At 41.2% G+C, this 12342-nt stretch overlaps 1 protein-coding gene across 4 annotated transcripts in view; it reads right to left on the reverse strand.

Annotated features, from left to right (window-relative positions):
• Nucleotides 1–12342, reverse strand: part of Ent2 (Equilibrative nucleoside transporter 2) — a 110342-nt gene that overhangs the window by 76678 nt on the left and 21322 nt on the right. For all 4 annotated transcript variants that reach the window (XM_050186457.3, XM_055075469.2, XM_055075471.2 and 1 more), the window contains exons 5-8: nucleotides 11773–11870; nucleotides 10108–10158; nucleotides 4448–4533; nucleotides 4020–4068 (exon numbers count right to left, since the gene is read on the reverse strand). In XM_050186457.3, coding sequence (XP_050042414.2) covers nucleotides 4020–4068; nucleotides 4448–4533; nucleotides 10108–10158; nucleotides 11773–11870 — 284 coding nt within the window. The remainder of the gene's footprint in view (nucleotides 1–4019; nucleotides 4069–4447; nucleotides 4534–10107; nucleotides 10159–11772; nucleotides 11871–12342) is intronic.

Here is a 12342-nt window from a genome sequence, read left to right on the forward strand (position 1 = left end):
GGATATGTTAGATGCCATCAATTCATTTTTTTAGCAAGCACGATGATGAGTTGGCAACGGAACACTTTGTAGTGTGACGGCACTGCTGTCAAGTTGCTGCAAGGCAAGGCTCAGCAAAGTAAGCTTAGAGACTTTTGGCAATAAAGCTTACTCAGCTCTTAAGCGGCCATTCCCGTGGCAAGCATTGGTGTCAGCATTTTCCCTCGTAGCTGAACGAACGAGCAGTGTAGCAGGAGACGAAAGACGGTGATAGCGAAGAGTGTGAGGACGAAAGCGGAAGAGGAGGATGCAGCAGAGCTATGAGGCAGAAAGCGAAGGAGGAAGGTATGGCCAAAGTGTGAAGAAAATCTTAGTGCAGTGCAAGACGGGCTTTGCGGCAATGATGGCTATGATGTGGCGCCAGAGTAGTCCGTGTCGTCTGTATGTAAACAAAGCACTGAATGAGCGGAGGTCTGTCTGCAGCGGCGGTTGTGAATCACACCCACATGTCACCCACGTACTGTCTCTTGCGATCTCCGGGTTAGCGAGGCAGTCGTGCCCCTCTTTGCTCTGTTTGCAATGTGTCGCACGAGACAGACTGTTTGCCCCAACCAAAAGTCACGTATAGAGCTGCGCTCAAATTTCGCATTAAGGAGTATCACAATCGTCAGTGAATTTTTAATTTTTATTATATTTTCATAGGCCTTTTTTCTGTCTTTTCAGTTTCATTCTCACGTCAAAAATTCTCGCGTGAAAGCGAACTTTTTTGCATTTCGCAGTAATTTCATGATTGCGAGTTTTGAGTGTATTATTTAAGAAAACTGTTGTACAGCCTGCTTGAGCTAACACTTTACATAATCCAAAGAAGAGTATCTTCCAAGAAATGGCATGGGAAATGCAAGGCACTCATTAGCACATATATTTTCAACAATGCTGATGATTACAATTCCTAAAATAAGTTCTTAGCTGCCCTGCGCCAATGTGAAACTAGGCACATGCTAATAATGAATCTTTAGTTCGAAGTGACTGGCGATTTGGGATGGACATGTTCGAGTCAAATATAAGATAGCTATTGTGCAGAGAAGTGGCTGTAAACTCATATGCATAACTAATTACTTGTTCTGTCGAAGAATGAGGACAAGATTTCGCACTGTAGAATTTGTTTGCCAAGTGTCGGACAAACAAAGAGGCTAATAAACAGCAAAGCACGATGCAACAGTCTTATGCATATAGGAAGTTAATGAGATGTACACATCAGTAAAACAATGCACAAATTAAAAATAAACTATGGCAATGACTAGAGGTTGCGTAAACAAAAGATAGTGACATACCAATGCTTTTATTCCAATTAGACATATCGGTTACACTTATTAAATGCCTTGGTGTTTCTACTGCGACCGGAGAAGGCGTGTGCACACATGCATAAGAAAAATATACTTGGCCCTGCCACAGTGCCCCTTGTCCACTCTTGGTATGCTTCACTGCGTAAATCATATGCTTCACTGCATAACACAACTATATTGCGGCAAAGCTAAACATGGAAAATCGATCATAACACTTCAAAAAGTCCAAGATTAATTTTTTAAGCGAATATCGAATAGCAAAATATTTGAATCTAGTACAGCTGCGACCACTTATGACATAACTGCTTATTGTGCAAAGACTGGACATAATGCCATCTATTCTGGCTCCCATTTATTTTCCCATAGAACTCGATGCAGATGCATACTGCTTATAGTGGAGCTGCACAAGAAGGAAGCTTACTATAATGCGGTTTCCAGAAAATCCTTCAGAGAAGCAAGGCAGGGAATGTACTTCTCAACGAGGTGCTGTGGGGAGTGCGACGAGGGCCATGTGGAGGAGGAGGCAGGAAACGCGAAGCAAGCGAACAAGCAGGAAACAGAAATAACCTTTGATTTTAAATATGGTGGCAACTCACTCATTCAGCGGGTGCGCAAGGGTTGCCAGGTGAAAGAGAAGCCTTTTGCCCTGGACGTGAACTTAAAAACCAATCGTGCCGTGAAAATTTAATCTTTCGCGGTCTGCCTGACAATCTGAATTTTAGGCTGAGTATGAAAAGTTCTTGTGCAAAATACAGTTACCTAACCGAACAGGTGTGTATTGTTACTCTTTGGCTCTTCAGTTTGTATGCGGAAAGTAAGTACAATTGCCGACTGATATTTCCAGACACAAACGATGTCTCTAAGATGTCGATTATTGGGCAGGCCATAAAAACAAATTTCGATGCTAAAATAAGTTTGTTGATTTTTTTTACCTCTCGAGAGCCACAGAAAAATTAGTAGAGACTGTGAATGTGTTTTGTGTTCACCTGTCACGATGTGCATCATCACAAAGTGCAGATGTCACAAGTTCGACCTTGACTCCTGACACTGTCAGTTTAAACTGCGTCCCACAAATTCATCATTTAGGAATGTTATCCACACGCGAGCTTTTGCCATTCCTACCAGTACGCGCATTAAACTTTTAATATACGCATACATGGTAGTTGCCAGCTGATTGCCTGCAAACCCTGCTTCATGCAGCTGCTGTAAGTTCAGCCTGTGGACATGATCTCGACCCAGATCTCCATGTATTCGCCTACGGGTACAAACACATATCAAGGGCCAACTACCTATGACGGCTGTCGCCCAGCACCCTTGTCAGCTAGGCCTAACCAGCACCACCTCATATGGAGCCAGTGGCCAAAGTTGTAGTTTGGGGCAGAGTCAATGAAATGCTTCGCAGTGGCTGTACAGCACTTGGAAAGCGTAGGAACTACCTCACCAATGAAACTGAGGGCACATCCCAGTTGTATGCTTCGATTTCGGGAGACAGGCAGTTGCTTGGTCTATACGTTTAGGATGTGCACAGCCTTCGAAAAGTGTCGTTTTAGTCATAGTGTGGAAATTCACGACTCAGGTGACTTACATTATAAGCAGTCTATGCTGTATTAAAAAAATTCAAACATTCGCATGACACTATAAATAACTAACACAGACACCATAAAACTATTTCCGTAGCACAAGACCTTTTACAAGACCGAGAAAAACATTTTTAGAGATTTGTTAATGTGATCTTTTACCACATGCAAGGCAAATATTGTAAGATATCCAACCAAGTTTTCAACAGTGGACAATGTCAGAATAAACAGTAAAAGCAATAGTAAGGCTTAATGTGTTGAAGCTTCTCAGACAATACTCTAACAATATGAGGGACAATGCAAAGGAGCGACACAGCACGTGGAACTACTACTGCTGCAAAGCAGAAACAGTGCCCTTGCAGCTACCATAGGCATCTCATAATGCCCATTCTCAATGGTGCAGAAGATGAGACTAAAAGAAAATATTTGGAGCATGAAATGTACTGTCGGTTTTGCTCAGACCACTACACTTGAACCTCATTAAACAAAGTTGAAAGGGGAGCCCGTTGGGGACACATTGAAGATCCCCTGCCAGTCAAAATTAATCCAGAGTCACCCACTACGGCATGCGTCATAATCAAATCATGGTTTTGGAATGTAAAACCCCAGAATTCAATTCAATTCAATTTGCTGTCAATTTGTCGCAAAATGCACGTGGCTCTCGCGTCTCTGGTGACCTTCGACCCTCCATGTGCTGGCTACGCATGTGCCATTGATAACAGGACGGCATGATGGTGCAAATGCATCTTGAGTGTCTGTACAATTGCTATCGCAATAATGAAAATGGGGGGTTTCAAGAAGAAAATCTTATTTCATGGTTTCTAGAGAGCTTTAGAAATAGCGGCCACAAGTGGCTTAGTGTACCCACGAAACTGCAACAGGGGCAGTGTACGTACATATGCAGAATCCAAACTCTGCTCGGGTTCTTTCATACACAGGGCAGTTTGGGTCTACTGTTTCTAAAGCTGACTTGCTATAATTACAGAACATCAAATATGAAGAAAAATAAGAACTCTTGTTACACTTATGCAGGTACAGCCCTACTTCCAGTCATTGTGTCCAATGTACAGACAAACACATCAAAAAGCAAAATAGGACAAGGGATAAAGATGTCCCTCACCTGCTATGGTGAAAATGTTTAGTAGAGAAGTAGCCGTACCACTGATGTTCTGCAAAGAAATTTTTATGGAAATTTACTGAACAGCAAAACAAACGTGCTTCTCCTCGTAAATACAATAAAAATAGAATTTCATACAGGAAATTATGCAGTACAATTTTTTTTTTTTAATTCTGAACCCAGGGCATATCAATACAATCAGGCACACAAAGTTCACGCCTTATACACTGGTGTTCATTTTGCAACATTACTGCAAGTCTGTTTGCTTTTGCAACATACTCCTGGCCACAAAGGCAGCTCTCAAGTCAGCAAAATGTTACTGTATGTGTACCAGACAAGAAATGAAGATAAGCTAAACTATTCGTGCTATCAAAACACCATTAAATACAAAAAAGTTTTAGCAATATGAGAATGCACTGCCATATGCTTACCGAACCAAGGACAACAGCATTCGAGTATTTGCCTGGAAGTCGGGCAGCAACACCATAAATGCTGTTCTGGTAAACGCCACAGGCCACTGCAGTGAGACACCAAAGAGAGGTTGGTGTAGAATGTTGCAACAGACAGAGTAATAGAAAAACATGCACTAATGCTCAAGTTGTCATACAATAAAAAGGAACTGAAATAATGCTAAAAGTGGCATTCTTTATATCAGACCCAGATCGTACAGGTCCCCTGCATTACTGATTCATGCTGGACAAGTGGTGCCACCTAGAGCGAATTGCGGTGAAAAGCATATGTTCCTGGGGCACAGTCAAGCAGTGTTTAGCTTGGCATCTGGTAATGAAAAGCCAAGTAAGCAGCAAAGAAAAAGCCTACCCTGTGCTCTTGTGACAACGAATGTCATGAATATGTAAAAACCACTGTTAAGTTATCAAAGGCATAACTTGTTCCATTATCATGACAATATTGCATGGGCTATAGCACTGGGTCAGAGCTTTGAAGCACATGCATTTTCCATGAAGTGCAAGTTATGATCAGCACAGAAATACTCGAACACAAAGTTTATGAAATAAATGCCTCCAGAACTCTTTGCCCTACGATATGCCAATCATCTCGTCAGAACTATTTGGGTGCTTTTCTTTTTTTGTAATAGCAATTATATGGGCACTCCAAGCGCATTTGCACCGCCGTCAGCATCGACATAATGTTCCATATAAAGTCCAAGTGCGATAACACTATGGCCGCGCGCTGTTTTCTGTAGATGCGAGTGAAAGCGCGTGAGGATGAGTCGAGAATGATGGCTTGATATCATGAGTGCAAGGCAGGAAGGCAGAGAGGAAGCACAGGCCATGTCTTGAAATCGACCTGCAACGAGTATAAAGTATAGATGCACCGACGGCTGATAGCTTCGTGTGCGGTGTGTTCTCGCTGCTTAGTTCCTTTTGAAGCAAGATGCAGCGCAAAGCTCAATTCACTCGCTGCTGCTGCCACTCTTGCTCACAACACTGTTTTGACGAGCGTCTGCGCTCATCGAGTGACATGTGTTTATGCTTGCCTGTGCGCGCCACACCGTGCTTCTTAATTTAGTTAGTAAGAGAATGTTTAGACATTTATATGGCCGATGAAATTACTATTCTTATTTCGTAAAGCTGTCTACTAATTTGCTATCGCTGTTAACCCTTTGAAGGTTTTTGCCATACATGTACAGCGGTTTTCTGTCCCGCAAGGTCTTTGCCGTACGAGTACGGTTTCAACCCTCCTTTGAAATTTCATGCCATAATGACGATAGCACGTGCTTTCTGGGAGGTGCTGCCACCTCTTAGACTTACAAGAAGCGTTTGAAATTTGTGCTACCTTCTTGGGAAGATAAAACTGATCTCTAGCTTCAGTGCGTTGCGCAGACTGCGGCAACACCCCATTTGCGGTTTCAGTTTCGCCCCGTGATCGCAATGGAGGCGCGCGCAACGTGATTTTTCTCTTTGTCGGCACTCTCTTGCAGGGGCGGTGGAGGTTGATTTCTATCTTGACTGGTGCTGCTCTTAGGTTGTTTATCACCGCTGCTCATGAGGTATTCTCGCTCTCAGCAGCAACACGCTTTCGCAGTTTCGGTTCCGCCGCGTGATCGCAACGGAGGCACGCGAAACGTGATTTTCCTCTTTGTCGGCACACTTTCGCAGGGCCGGTGGAAGTTTATTTCTATCTTGATTGGCGCTGCTCTTAGCTTGTTTATCGTCACCACTCACGAGGTATTCTCGCTCTCTGCGGCAACACGCTTACGCGAGAGGGTGCCTCAGACCTCTGCCCAAGGCAGCCGCACGCAGACAAGATGTCACGTGTGCGCCAACACAACTCGTCGCTCCAAGAGCAGAACAGACACGCATTTTAGGTGTGCAGACTGTGATAAGGCGCTATGCATAGACCCATGTTTCAAGGAGTACCACACTCTGAAATACTATTGAACATTTTGCAGTTCTGAGTGATGCAGACACCAAAATACTGTTCCTATATTTTTTTTCCTATTTATTCCCGACTTTATACATTTTGTACATTCAAGATCCGCAATAAAGTAATTTGACCACCTGGGAAAGCTTTTTTCAAAATAATTCAACCCTCAAAGGGTTAACGCTTCACCTTTTGAGCAAAACTGACTTTTTCCAGTCAGCATGGACAGCATCCCCACGTTCAAGAATTTATAAACTGCGCCCGTCACTTTAGAGCATTACATTGCAAAGAGCTGACACTACAGAAAACGTGGTGCCAACAAAAATAAAGGAAGCTACCGTCTTATACACATGTTTTGGTAGCACTTCAAGCCCGCTGTTTTCATCCCAACTTAATCAAGCAGCTGGCAAATAAGAATTGCGTGGAATGCACTTTTGCAATAAAATGCAGACAAGTGTATGGACAGAATTGCAAGAAGAAGCGCTTGCATCATTTGCTTCAAGTGACATTAACTAACACTTTCAAATATTGCAATTCCAAATATTCTGAAAATATACTACACCAAATGTTTATTCCATAATTGTCCAGCCTTTCAGTACTGATGTGCCTGCAGTTTCAAACACATATGTGGGAAAGATACAATGCCCTGCTTGTTGCTTTACTGGAGCTATGAACATGATCCTCAGTTTACAGGTCACCACTTAGCAAAAAGGGGTTTTTGTGAAGCATTCACTAAGGCCTAGGTTATACGTAGCTGAATAATAACAGCTGGATAATAAAAGCATTCCAAAACCAGCCATGGCTAGCTTGCATCTGCCAAGGCTGGGAAAAGATACTTTGCAACTGTATCATGACACGATACAAGATACTCAGGCAACAAGTATTTGAGATACAGATACATGATACTACCGCAATTATTGTATCTGATGCTATACTTTCGACTTTTACCTTAAGATACTTCGATACATTTGCAAATTTCTTATTGTAGATCTACATAATGTAGCAGCTAGCAAATACGTATGCACAAAAAAAGAACAGGTTTGCTTAGAAATTTCTTAACTCCGACTAAGTTTCTTTCATTTCAATGAAATGCCTGTTACTCTATTATTATGTCAATTTTTTTTTTTTGCTCAAAGTATATTTTTATCGTGAGATAAATTATTGAGGTTGCTTTAGCTGCTTAACATGATTGCTCTTTAATGGTGTGCGTCAGAGGTTCTTGCTCGTTGCTTTTGTAATTGATGTGTCACTGCTTTGCTTGCCGAACAGCTAGCGGGTAGCCATCTAATAACAAGAACGTCAATAAGAAGCCTCATCGCAGCACAATGGCGAAAACACCGCTGTGGAGTTTTACTTTGTCTCCAAACGTATTACCCTTTACAAAATACAGGATCCCTGGAAGAAAGGCATACAGAAGGAACAATGCTAGTGGCAATATTTTTTTGCGACGCATCGTGTACACACAGAGCACATAAAGTTGCAATGACCTTTCATATTCTACTTATCTGCTGGCAAAAGCATTCGTTAGCAACATATTCAAGCCGCACGCATTGGCACACGCAGCACGGTATGGTAGCTACGAGCGTCATGGCACCAACGCAACTAAAAGAAAAAAATCTAGAAAATGAAAGATGGGCTGCATGCAGATGTTCACACTTGTTTTTGTCGAAACTGCGCAAGAGCCACCACTTGCTCTGCTCCACCAATAGGGGCGTGCAGCTCTCATCCCCTGCCCTCGCTGGAGGGCTCTGGCAGAAAGATAAAAGAATGGCGCTGCCTGTACTTTTATTCTGGTGGCTAAGTGGAAGCAGTATCAGATTGAGAAGTGGTGTTCAGCTAAAGGTTATAGCTTCGTGGGGTATTGTTCTAGTTTCGTGGGATCTTTTATCTTAAGATACATGATACACTCCTTCACGTATCAGAGATAGAGATACTGATACGCATCTTGCCAGACATATCATGATACAGATACAAGATAGCCAAAGAGTATCTAAGATAGTATCTAAGATGCAGGTATCTTCGATACTGCCCAGCACTGGCATCTGTTAGGTAATCCCCACCGATTATTTTATTAGAAGTTGTGTAAATCAGCCAGCGCGTACAAAGTTGGGACATTAACAGTAATACAGTTAAACTATGTTAAATAATGCTGCTGATGCTTTCTCTTCTACAGCTGCAAAGCACCTCCCTTTCTCACATCGCCATCAAGGTATTCACAGTACACACTAAATATGCACTTAGAACTGAGGTGAAACAGCGCGAAAAAGACGAGGACACAAGGAAACGAATACCACAGACAAGCGCTGTTTCCTTCGTTTCCTTGTGTCCTCGTCTTTTTCGCGCTGTTTCACCTCAGTTCTAAGTATGAACCAACTAGCCCTCATCAAGATCTTACTAATGTAAATATGCACAACTCGCCTGACAAGTGTGTTATGGCGTCGTAGAGTTGGCACCCCCAAACCAGCACATGGGGATTATATAAAATTATTGCCTACAGTAAGTTTATGCAGTATATCCAAAATAACACATTCAGAGCAACAGAACTGTCCACAGTTTACATATCAATATCTGCCCACATCTTCAAACTTCTGCAAATGCAGTAATGGGGAAGTTCACATGACCACTCTCCTTAAGCTTTCAAGCAAAAGCTCACAACAGTCCTGCATTGCCTATGGCGATTTTCGGGAAACAGTTCTTGGGAAGGTAAGTAATACCAGCATCATGAACCTATACTTAATTCTATCTGTTTAATACTACACCTAACAACAAGAGACTCGATAACCACACAAGGAGAAGTGTGCCATGTCTGTCATTTGCACAGTAACAAGTCATAATTTCTCAAGTACAAAGGCATTTCAGAAAGGTTTGCAGCTGGTTTAAACAGGATTTCATTTAATGCTACGACGACCACAAACAATATACAGTCGTGGAGTTTTTAGAAATTCAAGTTATATATGCCTGCCATGCTTTGCTTCTATGTAGAGGCCCTCTTCACTAGGATGCCAACCTAGAGACCAACTTTCTCCTAACATGGATTTAAAAAAGACTTCCTTCATATTATCAAAGCACCATGCAATTTTTCATTGAAGCATTAAAAGAGTAAAGTCCTTCACGCTGAGCTGAAATTATGTCCCAATACAAGTTATTGGCCAATGCAGTATGGATCAAAATATACATCTACACAGGTAAACCAAGGAAGATATTGATGCTGGCAATAGCCACCACTCTGCAATTAGTAGCCAAGGACGGAAATAAATTAGAAGCCAAATTAGGCCTGGCATAAAATCTTAACATTTCTTTTAGTTTGAACTAATTTCCATTTTTCCCCCTAACAATACCCAAAGCCCATGTATTGAGGAAAACCTCCCTGAGGTTGGTAGCATAGCCTCGTGCTTAAGCAGTGATCATAAAAAAAAAGTATTTTCAGTCGCTATTGCCACATGTTATGCTGCCAAGTGCAGGCAAACACAGCTTTGAGCAACAGAGCCCTGCACATTACACATAATATTCAGCAACTCAAGAAAGCACATTCATGTGCAACACATGACTGACCCCACGCAACACATTGAAACAAGTAAGACAGACAGCCCAAACACGTCAAAAGAAAAACGAGAAGCACTGAGGGAGAACTATCACAACAAACAGAAAACAATCTACCTTGTTACAGACAAACATATCAAACTGTTATAACACTGGAGCGACTTACTGTTCAGCACAATCACAAGGGCCATGGTTATGTAGAAGAATGTGATTGGCCCTGGAAGAAGATAATGCATTTAGTTGTACCTACAACATTCGAACATAGAATCTTTAGACCCTGATATTAATGAGTCTGAAAAGCACTATACCTTACTTCAGACTAAAATTCAGTCATAAAAATGCCACCAATGTTCATAACTGCGTTTCCTAGCGTGATGCGAGTGCCAGCAGCAGTGTAGCAGACCTTGGCTGGGATAACGTAACAATTCTATTCCAATTCCTGTTATTTATACTTCACTTGCAGTACAAGTAGTATTCCACATACAGTACCACAACAATCGGACAGTCATGAGCAGTGCATATCAAATGAATAAAATTGGATGAAAGAAAATTAAATTATACCAGTCCTGCTTAACTATAAAATTTCTCATAGTCCAAGCTAACATAATTATTGCAATTGATTATGCTTAGGAAAACTAAAGCCACAATTCACAATGGTACTAATATACTGCTACCTAGCTAAACAAAGGTAAAGATCCCAGAGAAGTGCAATTGTGCACAAAAGTACATCAACCAATGGTGTCTAATAAGAAAAAACACTTGCAGCCACTAGATACCCAACCCGAATGACAAGCAAAGTATGGCCTACATTTCTTGATTGCAGATTGGATGCTTATGCAACAATTAGTTATTTTCTTCAAGGGACCCATGCTCTGCAAATTTTTGTTCACAAATGGACATCCACAGTCCTCACTACTGCATGTATAAACATTCAATGCATTCAACATGATGCAGAACAAAATATTATGAATATACAAGCTCATAGTAAAGAAAATGCATGCATTAAATCGTATTCCTCATACGATCATACACAGATGCAAGGTTGCTAGAAAGTGCCAACACCAACAATGATGCCATGGTACCACAAGTGGTACATATTACACTGTTCAAACCTACAAAAAAGCCTGCACTGTAGGTACTTTCATTCCCTGCAGCTAACAAATGTTGCAAAATGAAAGTGGACCACCCTTCCATATTGTGACTTCACCTGCAATAAAGTTCCATGATCGCAGTGCTATGCAGCTGAACATCTTAAAGTAGAAGTAGGGGTGTGCATACAGTAATCGTTTAGATTGAATTGAATACTTTTTGAATAATGAACAGCTATTTTCAGCAATATTATAAAGCAATGTAGGTATATGTTATATTGTATATTAAAAACAATCTATACTTTTCACAAGTTTCTGTCATTACACTGCACATTATGAGGCCTTGCTTATTAAAAGTACCAAGAGAGCATTAAAAACATATAAGCAGCTTGTTTGCACACTAAAGATTCTTCGGAGACTGCAAATGATCACGGTTTAAATGGTAGTCTTTCTCCATGAGCGACTTAGCCTGGTCCACTATATAATTGCCCAGTTTATATGCCTACTGTGGCTGCAAGGATGACACTTATTGTAAATATTGCTCTAATCTTATATTGTTAAGCACATTTCAAGACCTTTAAATATCCTAAACTATTTGAAAAATATTCACATTTACAAATAATGACTATTTAATCTGAAGGCCAAATTGAATAGGCCAACAGTAGTTGACTTGTTATTCGGAAGTTTCGAATAATATTTGCATGCCCATAATAAGTACAAGTATAAAATAAAAACGCTCTTACATGCAGACGAGTCCACCATGGCCAACACAACAGTTGCAATAAACACTGCAGCTTCAACGAGGATACTAATGACAATTCTTGGCGTGAGGCTACGGTCTCTGGGGTGGAGGGAGAAAAAGAAGGTTCACCAGATCCGTAAGACAGCACATAGTACCTCTACTGGTGCTGCCACAAGAGCTAAGCCCATTTTCAGAACATGCTGCATTTTTAGCATTGTCCCCAAAAAAGGTTTATACAAATATCATCTGACAGCATTAAAAAAGACCTAGAAAGGTTAATCTGATTGAAATCCATGTGAAGGCCTTAAAATTCAGCATTTCCTTGCACTGCATTCATAAAAAACTTTAGTGATAGCCTTCTTGGTCACGTATGCTGTGATGCAACTTATTTTTGTTTACGAGTAACATATAAAGAATTTACGCCATGCTTTAGTAGCACTATTGCAACTTCCAATAGTAGGTACCTAGTCATAGATGCAAGAATTACAAAAGAGTCTAATGGTCATAGCTTCTGAAGTACTTTAACTCCCCTTTGGGGTTCTTGGCTTCAGTGAGTGTTGACTTTTTGGTT

The sequence above is a fragment of the Dermacentor andersoni genome, chromosome 11, assembly GCF_023375885.2.
Source record: "Dermacentor andersoni chromosome 11, qqDerAnde1_hic_scaffold, whole genome shotgun sequence".
Classification (NCBI taxonomy): Eukaryota; Metazoa; Arthropoda; class Arachnida; order Ixodida; family Ixodidae; genus Dermacentor; species Dermacentor andersoni.